This window comes from Lissotriton vulgaris, chromosome 6 (assembly GCF_964263255.1).
Source record: "Lissotriton vulgaris chromosome 6, aLisVul1.2, whole genome shotgun sequence".
Classification (NCBI taxonomy): Eukaryota; Metazoa; Chordata; class Amphibia; order Caudata; family Salamandridae; genus Lissotriton; species Lissotriton vulgaris.
Genome location: NC_141694.1, coordinates 908,802,706 through 908,829,320, shown reverse-complemented (window position 1 = coordinate 908,829,320; position 26,615 = coordinate 908,802,706). Strand labels below are relative to the sequence as shown.

The 26,615-nt window shown below is 47.5% G+C and overlaps 1 protein-coding gene across 6 annotated transcripts in view; it reads left to right on the top strand.

Annotated features, from left to right (window-relative positions):
• BIRC6 (baculoviral IAP repeat containing 6) overlaps positions 1–26,615 on the top strand; it is a 2,386,688-nt gene that overhangs the window by 2,105,663 nt on the left and 254,410 nt on the right. For all 6 annotated transcript variants that reach the window (XM_086926902.1, XM_086926900.1, XM_086926901.1 and 3 more), the window contains one exon: positions 7,414–7,624. In XM_086926902.1, coding sequence (XP_086783028.1) covers positions 7,414–7,624 — 211 coding nt within the window. The remainder of the gene's footprint in view (positions 1–7,413; positions 7,625–26,615) is intronic.

Sequence of the window (26,615 nt, the reverse complement as noted above, 5' to 3'; positions counted from 1 at the left end):
ATTCTGGCAGCCAGGCGTCCCTCCACAAAATCGGTGTACGCCTGCAGGTGGAACAAATTTGTGGCATGGTGCACAGCAAAGGCTGTGGATCCTCTCTCTGCCCCCCTTACAAAGGTTCTCCTCTTCCTTCTTTCTCTTGCCCAGCAGGACTCTGCTCTGGGCACTCTTGAGGGCTACCTCTCTGCCATTTCTGCCTTCTTGAGGCTTCCTGATCAGCCCTCTTTTCAAGTCCCCTGTGTTGTCAATAGATTCTTGAAGGGCATCACGCACATGTTTCCTCCTGTTCCTTTTGTGATGCCTCAGTGGGACTTGAACCTTGTTCTCACCTTTCTGATGTGCGCTCCTTTCGAGCCACTTCATAATTGTCTCTTCGTCTTCTGACTCTCAAGACTTCATTCCTGGTTGCCATCACCTCTGCCAGGAGAGTGAGTGAGCTCCAGGCTCTATCCTCTAAGCCTCCTTTCCCATCTGTCCGTCCGGACAAGGTTTTTTAAGAGCGCGTCCTTCTTTCCTGCCCAAGGTGGTTACGGCCTTTCAGATCGGGCAGTCCATCACCTTGCCCACCTTCTTTCCGCATCCCTCGAAGGAGGAAGAGAGGCTCCACCGTCTGGACCCAAAACATGCGCTCTCCTTCTACCTTGATTTCACACGCCAGTTCCGGGTGGATGACCAGCTCTTTGTTGGTTACTTGGGCGCGAAGAAGGGACGGGCGGTGCACAAACGGACCATCTCTCGGTGGGTCGTGTTGTGCATCATGGTCTGTTACTCCTTGGTTAAAAAGGAGCCTCCTGTTGGGCTGAGGGCCCATTCCACTCGGGGCACGGCGGCTACTACTGCCCTGGGTCGGGAAGTCCCCTTGCAGGACATCTGTCAGGCAGCTACGTGGGCCTCGCTGCACACGTTTGCTTGACAGCCAAGTCCGAAAAGATGGCTTTTTCTGCCGTTCCGTTCTCCAGGACTTTCTGGTGTGATCTTGGTCCACAGACCCACCACCAGGGTTGGTATTGCTGGGGTATCTATTCTAAGGTAAGGAATCTAACACTGACCTGTTTGTTTCAGATGCACAAGTTACTTACCTTCGGTAACGATATATCTGTAAGAAACAGTAGTTCGTTTTAGATTCCTTAGCGCCCCACCCATCATCCCCGTTCTGAGGACTGATATCTAGGGTTAAGGTATTTCCCTTTGAGGGCCCTAGTTTTATGGCACCAGTGTTGGTCTCTGGCATGGCTCTGCGTTCCTGGCGCAAAAAGCTATGTACAAGAACTGAGGTCAGCGCGTGAGGGCGGCGTCTAAGTACTCCGATGACATCATCCCGGCGACGACGGACGCGGAGCCGCAGAAGACGCCTACCGACGCGCAGGGGCACTGCTACGCAAAACTTTCCGGATCCAGTCTGACGCCTGGGGATATTCTAAGGTAAGGAATCTAACACTAACTACTGTTTCTTACAGATATATCGTTACCGAAGGTAAGTAACTTGTGCATCAGGCGCCGATGGCGGACTCCCTGTCACTCCATTTCCTACAGACAACCTCTTTGAGAGTCTCCACCAGGGCTCTGGTGGATGGGAGTTGTTACTTCCCTTTGAACCATCACTCCATAATTCTCTTATGGGGACTTGGGGGTACCCTGCCGCAGGCTATCCGGTGCCTCAGGCACTGCTGCACTGTCATCGTCCTGCTCCGCATGACCCTGTCTGTCTTTCTTTCCACCCTTCTACTCAAGGCGCTCTACTGCGCAATGCCTTTCCGTGTTTGCCTGTGGTGTTGTTCCATCTATCTCTGGAGGCCCGGTGGTTAGATTCATGGGGGCGTAATTTCTTCGTTTCTTCCAGTGCTGCCTTGAGGGTGCCTAACACCTTGTGTGTGCCTGTGGGATTCTGTGGAGTCCCCTCTTTGTCATGTCTCTAATTAGGGGGCTTGTGCTGATCTGTGGGGCCATGTGTTGGATGGTAGAGAGTTGGCCGTGTTTATTCTTCATGCGGCTTTGGATGTTGCCAATTCTGTTGGCCATTCTATGGCCACTTCTGTGGCTCTCTGTCGCCATGCTTGGCTACGCGATGCTGTTTTCCCTGAAAACATTTGAGAGCGTCTGGTCGACCTCCCTTTTGACAGGGTCCTGTTGTTTAATTCTCATGCAGACTCTGCCATTCAGCATCTTCTTGCGGGGCTCCGTCTTCCTCCTCCTCAGTAGGTTGGTTTGCTGTTCCTCCTGGTGCGTGGTGGGAGACGTTATCCCACTTGCTCCTGATATTTGGTTTTTGGAGGACTGTTACACTTTCTGTGAGGGATACTGTGCCCTCTGGGTTCTTGGTTGGCGCCGCTCTTCAGTAGGTTGCTGGTTCAGCCCCTTTTTTGGTACAAATGTGTTTTCTGGCTGACTACTAAGCATTCTGTGATTTCTGTCGCAGGTCTATGATTTTTTCCTCTGATGCAGGATTGTTTTTCCCCTTTGAGTGGTACCCATGCATTCTTGAGACGTGTCCTTCTCTATGTGGGGTATATGTAGCTATCGTATTGCTCTGTCTTATGCGGGGAGGGTTTGGACTTCCCCTGGCGGGTTCATCGCCCTTCCTGGTGTTGCTGCATTACGATGGTGCGGTCTTTGGTCCTTACTGGGGCGTGGCTTGGCCTTCTACGGCGTTGTGCCGCGGTGCTTTACCCTTTGCCTGCCGTTTGGTCCGATTCTGTCTCGTGTTTCTGAGGGCATAGTTTCCTGTGTTGACTGCCTGGTCCGTCCTACTTGTTACTCCTCATCTTCTAGCTGCTCTCACTACTTAGTGGATCGGTTCTGTCAGGGGTTGTCCCCTTTAAGGGTCGTTCGGGACGGTTTACTAGCCTTGCCCTTATGAGCCTGACGTGGTCCGGGTATTTAGTTTTGTGGCGTTGTCAGCCGCTGGCTGTCTCTACCTGCTCTTCTGTTCTGTAGCCGGCGACATTGGCGTGGGGCCTGAAGCTCCTGCTTTTTGTCCTACGGGGCCATTGTGAGCTTCCGTTCTTCTTCTGCTGTACTGCTGTGGCGTTGTTCAGTCTTGTCTTTTGGCTTCAAGCTGGGATGGACTCGGTGGCCCTCTTCACTGGGTATGTTTCTTGATGGAGGGCTTGCCGTATTTCGGCCTCTTCTCTTAGGATTCTGTAGGTGGCTCTCCTTCCTCTGCGCTGCCTGTACCTTGGGCTTTCGGTGGAGGTCCCTGGTACGTTGACTGGGCTTGGGGGTGTTTTGCCCCCCCCCCCCTTCGGATTGATTTCTCCTGTTGGTGAAGGCTGGGTTGCCTCTTTTGTCGTTCTAACACATCCCCTATGGGGCAGGTGTTCCTACGCGATGTTGAGGTTCTCTTCGGCTTGGGGCCTGTGACTCATCCCTGTTGCGGGAAATGGGGCTATTTTCCCTGTCCCCGTAGCTGGTCCCCTGTTGAGGGGTCTTGGGCTTGTCTGAGCTCTAGAGGTCTTCTCGCAGAATCCTTCCCCCCTCACCCACCTCTTGGGGCATGGCTAGGGTATCTATTCTACGTTAAGGGATCTGCGGCTGGTAGTCTCTATCAGATGTACGAGTTACTTACCTTTGGAAACTATTTATCTGGTAGAGACGATTCTCTTCCAGGGGATCCTCATCAATAGTCATAAGCACTGAATATTCCCGCCCATGTGCGGGACCCCGGAAACAATATAAAAATATATATGTAAAAAACACATATATCTCGCTCCACATATATGTATGTACATATATTATTTTTCTCGCACCAATGCAGCTTCATAACTGAGGCTAAAACAATGTAAACACATATACATGCACTGCAATTATTTAGGAAGCAGAAGGAAAGAAAACACATTAGGTCAAATAACCTTTGAACTTTGTGTTTTAATGAGTAGACCACTCATTAATCCTGAAAATTGCTTGTAAATAGACATTGTTAGCCCTCAGGCTGCATTGTAAAAACAATAGCATAGAAAATGAAACAATTTTCAACAAAAACTGGCACAGTGCCTTTAAGGCAGCCATGACCCCAGGCTTCCCATCATGCCTCAGGGGTGACAATTAGGTCAGTTGTTCTTTCCGGCTCCTTCAGTCAGGACCCTGGTGAAACAGCTCCCTTTATTCTTGGCTTTTTGTCAAAAATATTATTGTTACCAACAATTTTTTTGCTTTCACTCGACGTCTTTTAGACATAGGGTGTTACTGAAACCTTTTTTAGGCTTAAAAAAGTGATTTTTCTGTCAGAGATGCCTTCCCTCTTTGACAAATGCGGAATGGAATGTGGAAGAAAGATGGCCAAGGCTGACATTCATTCAGTGTGTATCCTGTGCCTACCAGAATCTCATTCCTCTAAAACCTGTGAACACTGCCAGGTTTTAACATCCAGGACGAACGTGAGAGAATTCGGGTTTATGGGCTTTCTGAGAGAGGAAGATCTCCCAAGAAGCAGAAAAGTCGGAAGGCGCGGTCGACGTCGAAAGAAGCCCCGACTGGTTCACATTCGGCGTCGGGATCGGCGTTGGAGAAGCAGTCGACGGCGACGAAGAAGATGTCTTCAGCGTCTACATCTAAGGTACCTCCGCTACAGACAGCGTCGAGGGATAGGTCACCGTCGAAGCAGAAGAGCTCGACGGCGAGCCACCTGACGTCAAAGCAGCATCGTCATGCTGTGATGTCGAGGCATTCTCTGTCGACGCCTGGCCATCGGCGTTCGGCGTCGAGACATCCTCCGTCGACGACTAGTCATGGTCGTTCGGCGTCGAGGGAGCCTCTGTCGACACATCGTCGGTCGACGTTGAAGCGACACTGCACCGGGGCCACTCACAAACCCCCCCGGCCACCTCACCGCCAGTGTCTGGAGGTCCCAAGCGCTACCGCTCTCAGTCCTCAATGCGCAGCGACTATCAGGATGGTCCCCCAAGGGGAGCGAGCAACAGCCCCCGCCGGTCCGCCGTCCAGGGCGGGGGCACTCAGTATAATTCCTCCAGCGGGGTTCGGGCAGCTAGTGATCTCCCTCGAGAAAGTCAGAAGGGCCCCGTTCAGTTTGCAAGCCTGAGCCCCCTTTTCTCCGGCTCCGACTTCCCCCTGGGCCCTCCGCGGTCTCGGAGGTGCAAGTCGCGTCCCTCCCGCGGGCACAGTGCCTCCCGGGGCCGCCCGGCATTAGCACCGGAGCCTCCCGCAGGGCGTTGTGCTATGAGTTAAAGCGCCCTCCACTCCACGGTCTCTACCTCTGCACTCCGCCGTTTGCGCCCATCCCAGCTCCCGGGAAGACAAAGGAGCCCAGCGCCATCTTGGAACCTCCGGAGGCCGATCCCGTTCCAACAATCAGCCGCTGCCGCTTGCTCCTCAAGCCCGGTTTCAGGCTAATCTCGACGGCCTCGGCTGCCAGATCGCTCCCTTTTCAAGCGGCTCTGCTTGGGGGCCCGCGAGATTCCTAAATCAGGAGAATGCAGGGGATCGGACGCGGAGCTCAGTGCTCACAGAGCCTGCCCCATCGGCTCCTAAGCCACGCCCCGCGCGCAGGCCCACATGTCATTATTTTTGCCTGCCCCCAGCCCACCCGTGGGCTTAAGGAAAACAAAGTCCTGGAGCCCCCACTTCCTTTCTTTTTTCATTTTTGGCCTGATTTTGCGGATCCAGCGAGAATATTGGCAAAGAAATAAAACACTTTTCCTAAGGAAACTAGGTCCTAACTATAACTATCTACTGTATATATATATATATATATAGTGGTTGATCTATATTAGTAAATTATGTAATGTTATCGTATGTCATTTTCTCAGCTTATTTCCTGTTGACATAGGCACTAGAGGTCCAATATACAATGCACAAGATTGCACATTTAATGTATTCCTAGACTTAAATGGAATTTAAGAACCCTTGGTAACCTGCTGCTTTTACTGTTCCAAGCAACGTTTTTTCTTAGGGGCATCAGTGCTCTAAGTTATGAAATAGCCTTTGAGCCCAACCTAATGAGCTCTACTGGCCTTTTAAGGCCTGCTCCAGCGTCGGTGAGGGCCTTTAACAAGGAAGCTGGCCTTTAACAAGGAAGCTGGCCTTTAATGGCCAGTAGAGCCAGCTAGGAGGGCTCTAAGGTAGTTAAAGCATTCCTCCCCTAGAGGGCAGAATGTTCTAATTAATACAAACAATGGCCTCTCCGATCCTGAGAGGGTTTAAATCCCCTTAGGCTCCAAGAGGCCTTTGTTCACAGCAGCAGCTGTTAAAGGGAAAAAGCACTGGAATGTTGCTCTCTGGGCTTCTTTCGGCCTGTAGAAGTCCGGAGCACGCCATTGTTTACAATGGAGTGCTCAACATTCCAATGTTGCTTATAGCTGATTAGTTAGTTCTTTGTGGTATATATCTCTCATTGACTATGAGCCGTTGTTAACGGATTGCGAGGAGCCATCGTTGGAAAGCTAATTTAAAAATATTGTTGCAGCCTTCCTGCATTTACTCTATAACAGCAGAGTGAATGCAGAAAGGCGTGGCTAGCCAAAATTGCTAAATTATCAACCGTGTGCTAAAAATTCTGCAATTCTTTTAAAGTAGTTGGTTTTCACTTACAGTGTCCATGGTAAAAAAAAAATCAGACTGAAATGAAAATAACTATAAGACCAATGGCTTCTATCATAATATACAGCATCTTAGAAATCCTGGAGATCCTCTATTAGAAGGCTGAATGTGTTGCAAGTGAAATTTGACAATGTTAGGAAATCTTCAGCAACAACAGTATGTAAGGTGTAGAAAGTGCAAAATTACTAAAACACATTAGATATCTGTGCTGAAACTTTCTGTCTTGTAAGGAAAATGTGTAATTTTTTGGAAAGTGTTTACGTAGAAATGAAAAGCACACCCACTAGTTGGAGGCAGCGGTGTGTTAGTTGACCATCCACTTTTTGCAGCACGCTGGATAACTGCATGACACTCAGTGGGAAGAACGCTATAGTGAAAAAGCAATGAGAAGTGATATATGTGATTACGCTACTGTAATATTTGCTAAAGCTACCTCTGTATCTCCAACATGATGGCCATGCAATATTGGAGCTCTAAGTGCTTTAATTACATTTTTTTGTTTTGATCATTGCAGACAATATTGTGTTCTAATTGCAATACCTATATGCATTTTATTTAAGCGTCACACATCTTTGTACTGCAAATTTAATTTCAAATATATAATTTCTAGGGAGCAGCTACAAATTTGATAAGTGGATAAGTTCGAATTGCAGCTAACCTTTTGAACTTGGCCCTACTCTTTTGAGAGCTTGGTTGTGTTCCCTTAATGTTCCTTGTATTTGCATTATTTTAATTTCTGTTCGGAAAAGGAGCGTAGTTTACATAATATGCCAGAGATAGTTGATAATGTCTTAAAAGGATATGTTCCTTGGATGACTATTGATTTTGTTGCATATCTGATCCTTGAAACTATGTTTTTTCTAGTTTTGGACATGGCCAGGCATGTGCCGCTATACCGAGCACTGCTAGAACTTCTTCGAGCCATCGCCTCTTGCACATCTTTGGTACCCTTGTTGCTGCCACTGTCTGGTGAAAATGGTGAGGAAGATGAGGAGCAGTCTGAGTCGCAGGCATCTGTTGGCACTTTGTTGGCAAAAATGAAAACTTGTGTTGACACATATACAAACAGACTGAGGTAGGCTGTCAGGTTCTTCCAGTATGTTATCTTTAGTATTTTATTCTGTTCATTACTTTTTATGTTAGTCCACGAGGTAAATGGCAACATTGTTTTTTATTAAATTATTTAGATCATTTGTAAAGGACTGTATTCAAATAACATTTGATTAGTCGGAGTCTTTTATATGATTTCATTGTCTTAAATATAAATAGTTTTGCTATTTTAGCATGGCATTCCTGATTAATGGAGCATAATAGGGGTCTCACTAAAACTATTGAGAAGGGCATTACCTGGCGCAAGATGGCAATGGGTGCATACTTCTGGAGGTGTATGCCTGCCAATGGAAAAGCAATTAGTGCTCTGCCTCACTTCCCAACTCCAGCTCTACTCTCTAAGCCAGACCTAATACGTGACAAAGAAGGTGGGCGACAAGACTGGGGCAATGGACTGCGTAGAGAGAAGCCAGATTGCAGCTGGCTGTGACTATGCTCCTATATCATGAAGGGCTTTAAATGGCAGGAGGGGGTCCTTACCCAAAAGGAATCACCCGCAGAGGGTGGTAGAGAGGACAGCTCACCCAGTGGGCCTTAACAGAAAGAGCTCCTACCCGGGAGGAGGTGGAGGGTGTGGCCAGGCAGCATCCAGTGTGAAAATATATTATGATGGGACCCATTGACTCCTGCACAGACAGATCTACAAGCCACAAGAGACCCTGTCTCTGCGGTGGACTTTAACAAATGGGAGGAGTTTGAGGACAAGTTTGAGATCCTTGTCTGGCTGTAATGCAGCCTAGACCCGGAGGCAAGGCCAGCCCCCTTGGAGGGACGCCGGGAGGCAGAAGCTAAAGCTGAGGCTACCTGGGCGGAAAGTAAGTACATTGTAGAAAACTGAAGAGATCATACTAATAAAGCTGAATCCGTGAAAACAAATCTTGCAAACTGGAACATAAATCCTATCCTGGCTGATACACATAGCTGCTCTTAAAATTACTATCCTTCCTAAAGTGCTTTGATCTCCAGGCCCTACCATTCTATACCAGGGAAGGAGCGAGTATCTTGAAAACGTATAGAAACTCTGCTGGATTTATGTGAATGGGGAAGAGCTCTAAATGGGGAAACACAATGTGTTCTATCCCTTGGAGAGTAAGGTTTGGGATTCTTGTGTAGCATTTAAGTACTACATCAGATTACAACTATAGAACAATTAAAGGAAGACTTTGATGTGACAGAAGAAGAGCAGTCTAGATCCCTCCAGGTCTGGCACAGAGTGCTAGTCGGAAGTCAAAGCAGGGACTGTTAGGTCTCTTACCTCATACAGAAATTCTTACTGAACTATGATGGAGAGGGTCACATCACCTCCTGATCAACAGGATGCTCAACATCCTCAAAACGGAGAAAAAATTCCCCTACCAAAGTGCATGGGAGAAAGAATGGGATAACATTTGTTAAATAGCAATAGAGAAATAAACTGATAATAACAAATAACTTAGGAGGGAGTCATTCAAAATACTTTGCAGCTAGATCTAGACAATGGCAAACCTGTCATCTATGAGACATCAGGGTGAGGGGGTGACAGGGTTGATGTCAATTGTAGAGGGGAGCCAGAGAAGCAAAAATAATCACGCAAACACTATAAACATGTCCAAAGCTTGCTGAACTCTGGATGTGCATCCTAAGGGGAACTGAGGAAGCTACAGGCAGGTGCAATAGTTTTAATTTTGGGGAGCTGTGAGAAATTGGATTGTTGGTTGACAGAGGGGTGAGCCCTGGTCAAGCATCAACGCAATACTTGTCATGGTGAGGCACAAGCCAACCCTAAATTAATCGGTGCTCAGCCTTCTGGTCGCTTGGCCCAGAGCACTCAGAATTAACTTACTCAATGTGTAAAGTATTTGTGCAACATTTCAAACAGTAATAACGTGAAAAACATCACCTAGTTAGACAATAGAGTGATCAAGACCAGAGCAACAAAAATCCAATTAGTAGAACCAGATATATGCAATTTTAAAGGTTTCACTGAAATTAGAGTCTAAAATCACAAAGCGCCAACTGTGGATATCTGGTCGCGTCGGACCGGGGCAAAGTCACAAGTTTAGGCTAACCGTGATGGAGCATGGCCCGGCACTAGGGACCCAAATAGGCCCAATGAACAAAGTACTTTTAATCCTGGTTTATGGAGTGTTGGGAACATCCATGTCTAAGATGCGTTGCGCAGTCGAAGAGCTGTATCTGTTCCAAGATGCGGCAAGGCTGCTGTGTGGGCTCCTGCGGTATCGTTGAGAATCCATTCGATGAGGGCTTGCGATGAGAAGTCTGGGAGCGTGGATGTGTCCCGCAGTTGGGGCCATGCATCTGGTCCGAGGAGCTGCAATATGGGGTCCGGTGTCCTTGTCTTGGCAGGTTAGACTTGCGGATGGGCCCTGTGGTCAAGGTTGTTGGAGCCTTCTGTACCTGAGGTTCAAAATAGCCCAACCAACTATGCCTTGTAGTCACTCTGGGGTCCTGGCTTCAACAGATGTTGCACCAGTCTCCATCACCCAGGCAAGACGGCAGCAGGTTAGCACAGTAGTGCTGCAGTCCAGCAGAGTGACAGTGTTTTCAGGAGCACAGCAGTCATTCTTCCTGGTAGACTATCCATAGGTCCAGAAGTATACTAAAGAGTTGGTGTCTGAGGTACAATATTTATACCCAGTTCTGCCCTTGAAGTGGGAGACGCTTCTAGAGGCACACCTTTGAAGTACACAGGCGCCCTGCCTTCCTGATCCTGGCTCCAGGCTAACTACAGCTAGGTATGGAGTCTTTTGTGTGCAGACAGAACACAGCCTACTCAAGTGTAAGGGGGCTTTGCCCAGCTCCTCCCTCCCATCCTGCCAATGATGGTCGATTCAGGCACACCTAAGCTCTCTATTGTAGTTAGCTTTCCAGGAGGAATACACAAAGCCCCAAGTGGCAGCTACACTCAGTTACGTGACCCAGAGGCAGGCTGCAGGCACAAAATGGCTACGACAGGAAAACACCAACTTTCTAAAAGTAGCATTTTCTAAATTATAATTTAAAATCTGACGTCACCATAAGTTAGGATTTTTCATTACAATTCCAAAGTCCCCAAATATGAGCTGGTTACCTGCTCCCATCTGGAAATTACAGCTTCTTAACCCCTTAACCATGGGGCTTATTCCCCCGTGACGCGGGGGAGGGGGGCCACGCGCGACCCCACAGTGCTTGTGACGAGCTCAGCTCGTCATGCAGCACGGTGGCGATGTGCTCATGACCACGCCCGTTTAATGGAATGCCCAGCACAGCAGGGGAATTATCCCCGTGTGGGCATTCCGCGGCAGTCATGACGAGCTCAGCTCGTCATGAGCACAGCGCCACTGTGCCTCATGACGAGCTGAGCTCGTCATGAGCGCCGAAGGTGTTAAATGCAATGAGGTAATTCCAATGTTATCCTGTGGGAGAGCTAGGCCCTGCAGTAGTGAAAAACAAAGTTAAGAGTTTTTTCCACAACCAGGACATGTAAAACTTAAAATTACAGGTCCTACTTTTTAAATACACTGCACTGTCGAAGTCTACCCTGGGGGGTGACTTATATGTATTAAAAAAGAAGATTTGGGCCTGGCAAAAGGATTATTCTGCCAGGTCAAAAGGACAATTTAAAAACTGCAGACACAGGCTGCAGTGGAAGGCCTGAGATAGTTTGCAAGGCTACTTAAGTGGATGACGCAACCAGAGCTGCAGGCCCACTAGTATAATTTAATTTACAGGCCCTGGGTACACATAGTACCATTTTACTAGTGACTTACAAGTAAATTAAATGTACCAATTGGGATATAAACCAATTTTACAATTTTTAAAGGCGAGAGCACAAGCCCTTTAGCACTAGCTAGCGCGTGGTAAAGTGCACAGAGCCCTAAGGCCAACAAAAACAAATTCAGCAAAAAGTAGAGGGTAAAAAGCACAAAGTTTAGGGATGTACCTGCAGAAAGGGCCAAGTCCAACAGGAGCTCATCGGAAACAATATTCCCACTTAGCTTCAGGAGTTGGAATTTAACTTCCCATATGTTGCTCACAACGAAATAGGCTATATTGCCCCAGTATTGGAACTTTCATAGATTCCCATGCTTTGTATCATTCCCCGTCGTCGGACTGGGAGTCTCGGTAATAAAAAATATCATAGTAGTAGGTACAAAAGAGAAAGGAAAGGCCTAGGCCTCATTCCCTTTTGTAACATATCAGCCTCTTTTTGTAAAAGAGACCAAACTCTAGGCGTCAGCCAATCAGAAGAGCCTCACCCTTAGAACCTTCCTGAAGGAACCTCAGAGCCTCAGATTTTCTACCGCACGTTGTGCTAGGGAGTCTCCATTGAGCTCTGCTCTATTTCTACTCTTTTGAACTCATTTATATAGATATTTCTTCAGATTTTTCTTCAGATTCTTCAGGAAACACCTTTCTTCATCAAGATGGCTGAAGTTGAGAAGAAAAAAGCCCTTTTTAATCCCTGTTCCACCTGTGGTAAGAAGAGGCTGTTTGTGGAAGACAAACACAAGGATTGCATTTACTGCCTGTATCCTGATCACAAGGCAGAGGACTGTCGCATTTGCCGCACTCTCTCCACCAAGACCTTGAGAGATCGTGCTGGACGGCTTCTGACATGGTTGCAGAGGCAGAAGGAGAGGACACATGGAGTTTCCAGTGATGAGGAGGATTCAGTGTCCTGCGCTTCTTCTAAAAGGTCAGTGAAAAGGGGTAGAGGTTCCCCCTCTTCCTCTACTGGGCGCCCCTCTAAGGCTTCAAGGAAGACCCCCAGTGAGTCAGATGGCCGGGGTTCAGGAGGTTCCCCCCACCGCAGTGGGTCGGGCAAGACGGAATTGGTTTCGCCTCCTAAGGGTGAGAAGACAGACCCAGCCTTCAAAAAACCCTCTTCACATTCTTCTGAGAGGAGTTCCAAGTCCTCTACGACGAAGACATCGTCGACGGTGGCTCCGTCGACGACGAAAATGAAGCCCAAGATCCAGTTGGTTCCCTCGACGGGCTCGTCAACGGGAGCGTCGACGGCTAAGGCGCCGTCGTCGTCGAAGACCTCGACGACTGCAGCGTCGACGGACAGTATGCCGACGACATCGTCGACGAAGGTGAAGACATCGTCGACGAAGAAGCCGTCGACGGCAGGGGCGACGACGGCGATACCGACGACGACGTCGTCGACGACGGGCACATCGACGACGATGGTGTCGACGACGGTGTCGACGACGGTCATGTCGTCGACGAGTGCTTCAACGACGACAACGATTTCAACATCGACGGCGGGCTCGTCGTCGGTGGCGTCGACGACGACTTCCTCCATTCCTATCTCGTCGACGAGGATTTCACCGGCACCGACGGAGCAGCCTACAATATTGGCTGCAGAGAGGAGGGTAACGATTTCTCTTACGAGGATCACGCCTGAAATGACGTCCCCAAGAAGAGTGCCGTCATTGCCTCCCAGACGGTTGTTAGACCAGGAGGACTCTGAGGGAGACGGTCAGGATGGCTTTGATTATGCGAATAGCCCTTCGCAACTACTCATTAAAAGTCAAGAAACTGACTCGGAGGAAGCATATGAACAGGGTGGCGGTTACTACCCACAAACTGATGAGCCAAGGGACTATGAGTCACAGGGCATGGTTTCAGTCCCGACGTCCTTCCTACATGACCTGCACAAGATGTTGCAGGACTATAAATCCAAGGCTGAGCGCCCAGCTCCGAGAAGATCTATTCCATCAACTCCAATTAGGGACCACTCTTTAATTGTCCCACCTATGCACCCGGTGCAGTCTCCTCTTCAACCACAGCGGCCACTGCCCCAGACTCCGTCTGATCCAGCAGATGATCCGGATAGGGATCATAATAATGACACGGATGTGTCTTCCGATAATCGTCCGGACTCGGATCAGGATGGAGATGAATACAATGATTAAGTCCACCCGGATCAGGCATCGCCACACCAGGACCTAGGCGATTCTCCTCCTGCTGACATTGGTAGTTTTCACCAACTGATGGAACGTGCAGCCGGCCGATTTAAGTTGGTCTTGCCTGCGCAAACAACGGATTGTTTCTTGTATGACTTTAAAGACACTCACCGTAAGTCTACGAGGTCCATTCCGCTTGTGGACCATATATGGGAGGAGGGGTTAAAGACCATGAAAAACCCGGCCACGGTGGTCCCTGTTCTACCGCGCCTTGACAAGAAGTATAAAGCGCCGGAGGATGGACCGGCTGCCCTGACAGGTCATCCCAGACCGGACTCTGTAATCTCACAGGCAGCGCAAAGGAAGTCACGGAACCCTTCTGCACCCTTAACGGCCCCTCCTGATAAGGATGGACGTCGGTTGGATAGCACAGGCAAGAGATTTTCATCCATCGCTAGCCTTCTGGTTCGCGCAGCCAATGCTTTGGCGATACTGGGACGATATGATCGCCAGTTGTGGTGCGATATAGCTCCCTATTTGGATCAACTTCCTCCAGAATCGGGGCTGGAAGCCAAAAAGACCTTGCAAGAAGGTGAAGTGGTCTCCATGGAGATCATAGATTGTGCCATGGACATTGCCACTACGTCCTTTAGAGCTTTGGCAGGAGCTGCAGTGTTAAGGCGCCAGGGGTGGCTTAAAGCGACGTGGTTTAGACCAGAAATCCAAAATAAGGTCCTGGATCTTCCGTTTGATGGCGAGGCACTCTTCGGCAAACTAATCGACGACACACTTCAGGAAATAAAAAAGGACACAGAGACGGCTAGATCGTTGGGAACGCTCCAGTACCGCAAAACTCCTTTTAGGGGCACAAGAGGCAGAGGTGGCACTTACAGGGGCGCATACCAACAACAGCGCTACTCTTCGACCAGCTCTGGATACCAACCGAATCGCCAATCCTACCAGCAGAGACAGGGCCAGTCCTCTGGTTATACACGGCCATACAATAAGGGCAAGTAGGCTGCCCGTGGACGGGATTCATCTAAACGCCAATAGCGGCCTCCTGGCTCTGCCTACTGTTCCCTCCTCCAAGAGATCATCAGTTGGAGGCAGGGTGTCAAAATTCCTTCTGAATTGGTCCCAAGTTACATCGGACCGTTGGGTGCTCAACATAATCAAACGAGGACATACTTTAGAGTTTACGGAAGTCCCTCCACCCAGACCCCCATCAGCCATACCATCGCGTCATCTTCATCTCCTACGACTAGAGGTTCAACAGATGCTCCGCAAGGGAGCGGTGGAACCGGTCCCCTCCAATCAACGGGGCCAGGGCTTCTACTCCAGGTTCTTCCTGGTGAGGAAAACGCGAGAGAAATGGCGTCCCATCCTCGACCTCAGGGAGCTAAATGCCTATCTCATCTCCCTATCCTTCAGGATGGTGTCCCTGCAGGATGTTTTGAAGATGATCAACCCGGGGGATTATATGGCCACACTCGATCTGGAGGACGCGTACTTCCATGTCCCAATTCACCCAGCGCACAGAAGGTTCCTGCGCTTCACAGTAGCCAAGAGCCATTTTCAATTCAGAGTCTTGCCGTTCGGCCTTCGCTCTGCTCCAAGGATTTTTACGAAGGTGCTGGCACCTGTCGCAGCATTCCTGCGAAAACATCACTTCCAGGTCTTCCCTTACCTGGACGATTGGTTACTGAAGGCCCCAACCAAAACATTAGCGCAGGACGCGGTGCAGGCTTGCACCACTCTGTTCCAGAATCTGGGTCTCACCTTGAACAGAGACAAGTCCACGCTGCTGCCGTCACAGAGAGCTCGGTTCCTCGGAGCAATGCTGGATTCACAGCTTTCCAAAGCCTTTCCGACTCAAGAGAGAATTCAGAAACTGCAGACACTAGCAGGAAACCTTCAAAGAAAAAAGTGTCTTTCTGTACGCAGCTACAAGTCGCTGCTGGGGGTAATGTCATCCTGTATCCCCCTGATCCCGCACTGCAGGCTCCGGATGCGCCCCCTGCAGGAGCAACTGGACCTCCAGTGGCAACAAGTGCACGGATCGTTCGACGACAAAGTGCTGGTCACTCGAAACATGAAAGACGCAGTGCGTTGGTGGTCAAATCAACAGAACTTATGCCGAGGTCTATCCTTCGCAAGCGTTCAATCACCTCACGTGCTGACGACGGATGCGTCATTGGAGGGATGGGGAGCCGTGATGCAGGACCTGCAGGTCAGCGGCCATTGGTCCCCAAGCGACCAAAAGTTACACATCAATCTGTTGGAGCTGAGAGCAATAAGGCTGGCCCTTCATGCCTTTCTTCCGCGTCTCTGGGGTTCACAGGTGCTAGTCAGGACAGACAACACCACGGCTATGCATTATGTGAACAAGGAGGGAGGGACCAGATCACTTCCCTTGTCACGAGAGGCTCAGCAGATTCTGGAATGGACGATTCTTCACGGAATTTCTCTGAGAGCGGAGCACTTACCAGGAGTGCTCAACGAAGGCGCAGACAGACTGAGCAGACTCACCTCAGTCACTCACGAGTGGGAGCTGAAGCAACAAGTTCTGGATCTAATCTTTCAACAATGGGGCACACCAGAGGTGGACCTTTTTGCAACTCCAACCAACAGAAAGTGTCCAGCCTACGCCAGCAGGTTCCATCACCAAGACTCGTTGGGCAATGCCCTGTCGATAGCCTGGACGGGGAGGTTCCTCTATGCATTTCCACCGATCCCCCTGCTTCCTCGACTCATCAGGAAGATGAAAACAGAACCATGCAGACTCATCCTAATAGCCCCGGCATGGCCAAGACAATTCTGGTACACCGAACTACATCTGCTATCGCTGGAACCTCCGATAACGCTAGAGGACGTTCCGGATCTCTTGGCAATGTCCGGAGGGCAAGTTTGGCATCCAGACCCAAGGTCATTGCACCTGACCGCATGGCTCCTGACCAGCGAGAATACATGAATGTCCCACTTTCCACGGAGGTCAAAGACATCCTTTCTCAGGCGAGGGCTCCGTCCACGAACAAAACATACAGATTAAAGTGGAAGAGATTTTGTATTTGGTGCAATAAAGAAAAGATTGATCCTTTCATGTCACAACCTCATCAGCTCCTGCCTTACCTACTCTCGCTAGCTAAGTCTAATCTGTCCCATTCTACCATCAAGGTTCATTTAGCGGCGATTTCGAGATTCAGAAGGGCGGACTCGGGTCCTTCTTTGTGGTCTGCGAGGATTGTCAAGCAATTCCTCAAAGGCCTGTTCAGGGTTTATCCACCAGTGCGATCTCCTCCTCCAACGTGGCATCTGAACTTAGTCCTGGCTCAGCTAATGAAAGGACCTTTTGAGCCGATTCACCGCTCAGACCTAAAGTTCTTATCGTGGAAGTTAGCTCTACTCTTGGCCCTCACGTCAGCGAGGCGAGTAGGGGAAATACAGGCCCTGACTATCCAAGAACCATTTTTGCAATTCAAAAAGAACACTACCATCTTAAGGACGAACCCAAAGTTCATTCCAAAAGTCCCCACTGACTTTCATCTAAATGAACCAGTCATACTTAAAACGTTTTTTCCGAACCCAGTCACTCCAGCAGAAAAGACATTGCACACTCTGGATTTGCAACGATGTCTAAAGTTCTACATAGACCGCACCAAGGACTTTAGGAAATCTTCGCAATTATTCATTGCCTTCGGCGGTCCAAACAAGGGTCTCCCTCTGTCCAAACAGGGGATCTCGAGATGGATTTCAAGTGCCATTCTGCATTGCCACCAGTTAGCAGGAAAACCTCTGGTGGGCAAGATCCGCGCTCACTCGACAAGGTCGGTGGCTTCTTCTTCGGCCCTCTTTGCGGGGGTACATGTCAAAGACATCTGCCGGGCTGCTACCTGGAGCAGCGTACACACGTTCACTAAGCATTATTGCTTAGAATCCTTGCAGCAGGATGATGCGGCTGTGGGCCAAGCTGTCCTGAGAAACCTCTTCAAGTGATGGGTGAGCTTTCCTTTCTATCCCACCTTCCATGGGTGACACATTTTGTAATTTCTTGCTAATGTGATAATGTAGTGCTTTACAAAATGTGTTTATGATGTTTTACTGCTTGCTATTCTGATACAAAGCATGGGAATCTATGAAAGTTCCAATACTGGGGCAAGCAAACAAGTTACTTACCTGTAACTTTGGTTCCCCAGTATTGGTAACTTTCATAGATTCCCATGCGCCCACCCACCTCCCCGGGGAAAGCTCAGCCTTTAGCAGGTATGGTGTCTAGCACTCTACGGCTACGAAAATCTGAGGCTCTGAGGTTCCTTCAGGAAGGTTCTAAGGGTGAGGCTCTTCTGATTGGCTGACGCCTAGAGTTTGGTCTCTTTTACAAAAAGAGGCTGATATGTTACAAAAGGGAATGAGGCCTAGGCCTTTCCTTTCTCTTTTGTACCTACTACTATGATATTTTTTATTACCGAGACTCCCAGTCCGACGACGGGGAATGATACAAAGCATGGGAATCTATGAAAGTTACCAATACTGGGGAACCAAAGTTACAGGTAAGTAACTTGTTTTCTTTTCTTTACAGGGCACCACACTCCTAGCTACAGGTGCACCTTGTAGCTACTGAAATTATGGTAGTTAATTGATATGGAAAAACAAAACAAATTTGAGCAAGGAAAGAGAGTTTAGCAATCAATAGAATCCATTAATAGTATTTCTGAGCAGGGAGTACAGGAGACGATATAGCCCAAAACACTTACGAATACTACACATACTGGCTAGACAACTACTACACCATGGTAAACCCAATGAAAGGGGTGCTAAAAATCAGCTGCAAATTTATGTCTGTGATCACACATGAAAAGTCATCTTTGCTTGTAAGGGGATCTGGATAGGAAGGAACAAGGTGGGGAAATGAACTGTGAACGTGAAGAGGGTTAAATGGTGTATCTTTACTGAGCAAAATGTGCTGTTTAATTCTACAAACCAATAAAAAAAGTATTAAAACTAAGAATATTAAAATAGGATGGCTTTGAAAGTGATCACTTGTAGTCCAACCTTGTATGAAGATATCATTTATCATGACTACCTGGTACCACAGACTACTTACTTAAATCATTCTCCGGTGCCAAACTAGAGTTGGAAATTCTTTAATCTTGCAGTATGATATCACCAGCTTCAGGTTTTGCTGTCTGGTGTAAGGATTTAAGTCTTGCAGCTTCAACAGAAATACAAGTGATAGCATGTAGTGGCTCCCATATAAGGTGCTGCCTGCATCTGTGATGCATGATCTGTTTTTTCTGCTCCTCCACAGATGCACGATTTATGCTGCTAACTTTTCCCAGTGTTTTCCAATTTTTATTTTATGTCTGTTATGCCCAATTCAGAGTATTATTGGTTTCTAAATTGCAAGGAATGACTGCTACAGTTCAAAGACTAAGACAGTCAAATAAAAACATTGCTCCATAAAATGTTTAAGAGGGTGGGAGTAGCAAATGTAGCTACTCCTAGAAATTTAGCCTTATGAACAGGAGCGGTGATATTGCTCAGGAATGGACATTAATGCCACTTTCATGAGAGGATTACCAAGTTGACCTCTTCCTTATTGAAATTCTTACCCACGTGGGGGGAGGGGTTGGTAGTGAACTAACTCTTTATTCTCTCAAGTAACACTGTAATTTGCCTGTCAACATCATTTTGATAGATAGACCCCCGTATCTAACTGATGTATATAATGAGGTTGAAGGTAATGGTAAGCCAAAAGGGGAAAGTGGATCGATCTACTTACTCCTTTAGTTTAACAAGGTGGAAGCAGAGAAGAATGGCAGATTGACTGTTGGGCTTTGGTCACATAAAATAATTAACTAGTTTACATTTCTCCTCCTTAGTCCTCTAACTCTTTCTGATCCCTCCTCCAGGACTCAATTGTTGACTTTATCAAATACTCAAGGTAACTCCTTTTCTGCTTTTAAACTGTTTTTTCAAGGCTTTTCAGTGAAAAGAGAATAGAAAGTAAGCTACCCCTGTTTACTCAACCTCCCTGTGAAAGAATTTGGGAAATATTTCAAAGGATGGCCTGTGGAAAAAGTATTATCCACGTTTGAGCAGATTTATAAGAACGACCTAATCCATTGCATCAGAAATTGAAACCTGTATACAAATACAAAATATCCCTTCAGGCTAAACAATGGACTCATTTCTAATGTATCCCCTGAGCTCGCCAATTAAGTAGCAGCACACTCACATAAGAATATAGACTAGGATTGAAGCTGTCACAGTCTTAGTGTTTTATATATTAATTTTAATATCAAAACCGGATCTATGGTATCGGAGAGCTAAACCCCTCATTAGCGAACAAAGAAAATTAACATTGTAGTAAATAGGTTCTATTTGCAAGCTGTTTCATCATGCCTCTTAAGGCAGGCAAACAAGTGGAATTTCTAACCACAGGAAGCAGCAGACAAGCTTGAAATTTCACTTCCTGATCCAGAAGATGGTGGTTCAAGGCCAACATTATTTTTATAAAAAGCTTCCTAATTACAACTGGATTAAGAAGAGCTGAGTGTCCTTCAGTGAAAAGAGTTTCTGATGGATACTTCTAACTGCAGATTCCTCCCCTTCTGAATATTTCCCAGGCGCCAGACTGGATCCGGAAACTTTAAAAAATGAATTTTTCACACTGGTCGGTGGTGTGATGTGCAGACATCGTTCAGCTCCAGGAGTGTCGAGTTGAGTCGCATAAAAGATCCATCCATATGCTCTGACATTGGTTCCTTTCTGTGCCATATTACGTGGATCCTGATCTTCTCCTTGGTCTTCAACACCCTTTTTTGGTAAAAAAAATTCCAGTGTGAATGGGAAAATGTCTTACCCTAAGAAAACAGGGTTCACAGGGTGTAGGGACTGTTCCAAACAGTTGTCTGCGACAAAACCTCACAAGATGTGTCTGGGGTTGGAGCAAGACTCTAGGATGTGTGATGGTCAAATGAATCGGAAGGCCATAAGGGATCATGAGGTAAAGCTTTGTCGCAAAAAATAAGAACACTTCAAGCCATAACCATTTGAAGTTGAAAGGAAGCTCCGTTCCGGAAGTTTGTTCCACAGCATATCATTGCTGTTGAAGTCTTTATGTAAGTCAAAGAAAAAGCATAAGAAGTCGCAGCAGAAATGAGCCTCTCCCCACCACTCTGTGGCTCACCTGTGCCCCTTCACCCCACAAGGAGTTCTGCACTGGTACCAGTGCCAATTTCGATTCCAGACACGTCCTCAGCACAGGTCCCCCTCGCATCAACGCTGGGGACGATGCTGGAGGAGGACTTGCAGCCTGTTGTGCTGTCTGGCTCTTAGTGGAATGCCCCATGACCTTGACTGGGGCCGCGCCCAGCTTCCACCAGCGCTCAACCAACTGGTAATCTTTCTGATTTTGGTACCTTGTCCTTGTTACACCTTAGGGCCCGACTTTTCTTAATCTTTTTGGTTCTGATTCTGATAAAGATAACTTTGATGGAAGGGAGAATTGTATTTCCCATAATGACAATGAAAATTAGTATGAAGAACTGCAAGATTCCAATGATCTAGACCCGTGGTTCCCAAACTTTTGACTCCTGAGGACCCCCATTGAGTCACCACTGGAAGCCGGGGATCCCCAAGCAATTTGTATGAGTTAAATTTTGTACATTAAAACAGTAATTCGAAAAAAATACACACATGTGCACACAAAGCAAATACTCAAAGTACTAAGGATTTTGGGGCCAGATGTACGACCATTTCATTTAGCGCCTCGCAATTGGCGACACATTGCGAGTGGCAAATTGCAAGTCGCTAAATGAAATGTACAGCAGTGTGTTCAACACTAATTGGGATTCTCAATGGGGTCGCAAATTGCGAGGTTCATTAATATTAATGAGCCTCTCGCAATTTGCGAGCCCATTGGGAATGCCAGCCCTCCCAGCGATGGTGGCCTGCTGGGCTCTGCAGGCCACCATGTCTCGGACTGCTTTTAAATAAAGCAGTTTTAAAAAAAAAAATGCAGCCTGTTTACCATGCATTTAAAAAAAAAAAAAGAAAATGAAACGTTTTCGTTTCATTTTCTAAGGGCAGGCAGAGGTCCCTGGGACCACTGCCTGACCTTAAAAAATAATTTTGCATGCATTTGCAAAGGGGAAGGGGTCCCCTGGGGACCCCTTCCCATTTGCGAATGCATTACCATCTACTTGAAGTAGGTGGTAATTGTGACTGTTTTGCGACCGCATGGTTTTGAGACTCGCTATTTGGAAGGGAATGTCCCTTCCAAATAGCAAGTTGCAAAACCTATTTAGAGAGTCGCAAACAAATTGCGACTCGCGAAATAGGCTATGTACATGGCCCAATAGGTTTTTGCATGCGCAAATGGGTTCACGAACCTGTTCGCGCATATAAAACAGATCGCACATCTGGCCCTTAGTATTTTATATTGAAGTAATAGCCCCTCTGTCACATGTTTTTCATTTGTTTTATAGCATCTCTCATACCATTGTAGGATGTCAGAGCACTTTACATCACACACATATAGAGACATTGAATCATACATGTAAATCAGTGTGTATATAAAATGTTTAAAGAGTGCTTGGTCTGGAAAAGCACAAACTCAGGATTCAGAGCATAACACTGTGGCTAGCATTGACTTGAACATTAAAAATGTATTTCCACCCAAATATATCTTTTTTAGCAGCATCAGGATAATGAATAACTGGGACAAAATATAAGTTACTAACTGGTACCATGCAGTTTGCAAGCAGCTCTTTGATGACAGTTTATAGGTCCCTCTGCTAGATTACGATTGTCACTTATGAAGTGCACAATAATAAAGGAATCTCTGTGACAAAAGCAGTAACCACGAATCTAGGCACATAAAATGCTGCTTTTTAAGATGCATGTTACACGTCCTTTGCAGTAGGCACATTACCCTCTGTGCTACATTAGTTAAATCAAAGCTGCCACTGAACGAAACTCTCCACCTCTCCAGCAAGTACATTAATCACTGGCATTCTCTTGACACTTTTATTGTTGCTGGTTTTGTGCTTTTAAAACTGTTGCCTACGGACCCCCTGGGAATGTGTCACGGACCCCTGGGGGTCCGCGGACCACAGTTTGGGAAACACTGATCTAGACACTTCTCTAGACATTGGTCTTCTTTCTTCTCCTGCCCCTGCCACTAAGGAAAGTGTATCCTTTACCATAGCAATGTGTAGGGCAGCCAAAGTGTTAGACCTACATGTGCCAGCTATAGAAGTAAAGGCTAATGTTTGACAGAGGTATTCCAGCCTGTTCAAGCACCTACAAAAATGCTACTTTTATTTAATGAGGCCCTCCCATACCCTCGGGGTCACTTTGGTAGAACCATATTCAGGGCATCTGTAAATGTGCAGGACGCTCACCTCAAGTGCCAGGAGACCTAGCCCTCTTGTCACAAAATTCTACTCCAAAGCTTAATCGTGCAGCCATCCACCAGTAGTGTACATAGTAAAGCCTTCCATACCATCCCACCGGATCATGAGTCCATATAATTAGAGGCATTCAGCACATTGGTTATTTCTTCTGCAGGCTTTGCTCTTAGATCAGTGAACGTATGCTAGGCCACTGTTCCCATACCCTCTGGGACACTGTGCACAAGTTTTACTGGCTGTTCGTGGCGACCTTTGGGCGTCACTAAATCAGACTTTATGGTCGCAAAGAAGTGAAATTCATAATATGTTCCGGCTTGGAGGCAACCACCTGCTTAGGTCGAGCAATGGGTTCCCACGCATGGTTAAGGTTGTCTGGAGGTAGCCAAGCATACCTGATGGACATGCTGTTTGACAGCTCTTTTCTATTTGATGACAAAGCGGATTTGGGCCCGGAACAGTTTAAGGAAAGCAGGGCCACACCATGTTCCTTCGGTCTTTCTACTCCACCAGTAAACTCCTGTTGCAATTTCAACCTCTCCATGGTTATCAGTACGTATGTTCACAAAGCAATACTGCCTTGACTGCCGGATCCATCAAGCGGGGCATTTCACCTGCCTGCTCCTGAAGGATTTGTTTTGGTCTGAGACAATTCACAGACCCACTACCTGGGGAACTGCTGCTTTGGTATCTATTCACAGAGTAAGGAAGTTACTTGCCTTCTGTCAAGTGGTTTCTGCAAGATATTGTTTACCAACTGTAGATTCCTCACCAATAATCCTGCCTCCCCTTCCTGTGACTTGTTTTTTTCCCCAAGTGGAACAACCTTGACGTGGAGCCATCTTCAGGCGCGCAGGAGAACTGCTTCAAAGTTTCTGCATGCATTCACTCACCTGGGGAATATTCACAATATTAGGAATCTGTGGTTACATAGTATATCTACCAGAAAGAGCATGGCTAAAGTTAAGTAACTCGTTCATTGTGGTTCTTGGGTACCGGAATGGACAGCTGTGAATGGTGTTGGTGTTGTCCGCTCTTACCTATGTGTGTAACTAGTGATGCACAACATTTTGCCGTGTTTGTTTTGTCTGTCAAGTCAAAGAGAAACACATTTTACATGGAGCAAGAGATGCAAACAGTTGCATACCAGCAGTGTGTGTACCCTGATTTGGAAATAGTATTAAAAGCAGTGCTTAGTTTGTAAAACAAAGAAGTGCAGGTGCTGAAAATTTTGCCATGGAGGCCACAGCTCACTTCTTCCTCCGGTGAGCCCCACTTTCAACACTCTCACTGCCTCAGTCTCTGTCTCCTAACCTTGATCTGTTGTCTATCCCCTAAGTCTCTGCTCTAAGAGTCTTTCCTCTCACCTCTCAAATTGTTTTCTATCATCTTTGTCACACCTGGTGTGTTACCTTATTCCCTGTATTTCTGATTTGCCCTCTATTCATTCTAGCCCTGCCCTTTTTAGGTCTTGCTGAGTCAGCGCATACGCTGCTCGGAGAGACATTTAGTAGGTGAGTTTTCAAAGTGCTACTGGCTGGCCTAGCGCTTACGTTCACGCGAGCGCGCACGCGCGCTACTGCCATCTGTCTCCTCCGTCACGGGCCATTAAGTTGCTTGTCCATTCGCCAACCTGTAACTGTCACTTTTGCCACCTACACTGCATTCCTCACTTTTTCCCTCCCCCACCACAGAGCGTGTCTCGTTTTGCTTTGTACGCCGCTCCCCGCAGCTTTTAAGTTCTGATTAGGGCATGCTCACAACAAACCACTGTCTTGTTAGGTGTTGTCCCCCGCTGCCTTGGCTACACCCCTGCGGTTACAATTAGGAGCCTGTACTGCGCAAATAAAATCCAGGCGAGTGTATACGCCCAGTCTTTTTCAGTCTCTTGCCAGACAGCATTGCTAGTTGCCCTGGATACCTCCACGCCTCTCGTCACTTTAAACTTTGACCCCCTCTGCCGCGCACATGTGGCGTCTACTCCTACCTATTAAGGACTCTCCCTCGAGGTATTAACCAGTTCTTGGCTCTTGTTCTTCTGTCAGCAGTGCTCTTTGGCCAATGCTTAGCTCGTGCACGCGCACCACTTTAGAAGCCGGGCTTGTTTTAAATGGAGCTTATGTTAATGTATATAGTGTGCCTGGTTAACTGCACAAAGCGGCTTAGGAAATATAAGGTGCATTATGAATTTGGAAGTACCTAAATATGTCCATATGTGGGTGCATACAAGTAAAAACATGTGTACATGCATGAAGAAATACAAGCAAGTGTAATGAAATGAATGCACGTCTACACAGTTAGCGCTTTAAGTGCGTCGCTACTCATAATAGCGCTTTAAGTGCGTCGCTACTCATGGACTCAAGGAGACGTTGCCCATAGACACCATAAATGCCCATTCTTCAGGCGGTATGCCCTGTGGGTGCCCCTTTAAACCCAGGGCCTGAGAAAAGGGGTAAGGCTCGCACAACGCATGTGTGGAAGGAGAAAAGGGCGACGCCCTGCTCAGAGGCCAGTGCACTTGGCGGCACTACCCATGCCAGGCTCACTGCGGGCATTTAAAATTCATACATGTCAATAGGTCCGATTAGGGCGAGAGACGCCCAACCTTTAAAGCCAAAACCGGCTTTATTTCAGCTGCCTGCCGCCTTTGCTTCAACAGAAGTAAATGGGGGAAATTCATTCTTCTGGTTATTTTAAACAAATCTCCCTCTTTACTCTTCGAAAATATTGGTATGTATGAAAATGCCACAAAGCTCTACTGAAGTGCCTCTATCCCAATCTGCCACTGCTCTCTGTGCTGCTGGTAGTAGGGTCCCAACACTGCTGTCCCTGCCTATCTCAATCCAGACTTGCAACTTAACCTGCAATTCCAGTACCGAGGCTCTGCTGATGTGCATCAAGACTTTTTATTAAGTTCTTTCTGATGTACCTCAGTTCTCACCCCCAGTCAGCCTTGCTGCTCTCACATTTGGGCCCTTTCCCGCCTCCTCCAGTGCACCCCAGTCGTGACCTGTTATTCCACTCCCGGGGCCCATACACCGCTCCACCCGTGTGATTCAGTCCTGGCCTGAAGCGTCCATCTTGTGTTTCTCTACACGGACAGTACACTGCTCTGCCAATGCACCTCCGTCCTGACCCACAGTACTGGGACCCATGCGCAGCAAGGACAAGCATGCTTGGTGCGAGGCCTACCCACAGCTCTACCAGTGCTCCTCAGTACTAGTCTGCTAGTTGCCAACATGTGTAACAACAAGGTGATGGGTGGAATGCTTGAATTAATCTCAGCCACTGGTAATCGCTCGGGCCGCATCCCATTACGTCGCTTTTCGCCCACCATCCCAACCTCACCTTGGACCCAGCCATAAGCAAATCAGTCTGTACCCTGCTCCAATGGGAACAGTCCAGCCCGAACTGCCAAGTTAAAGTTGAAAGTTAGTACGTTTATTTAGTGCAGTTTATCACCTGTGAGGTTATCCAGGCGCTGTCCATTGGCATGGGGAAGATTAAGGGATTTGCCCAGAATCACAGGATGTTGCACCAACGCTGAGACTCAAATCCAGATCCCTAGCTCCTAAGTCTGCAGCTCAGGTGTCATCCAGGTCCTCCCTGAACCGGAACACTAGCAGCCTAGGACTGGTTTCACACATAA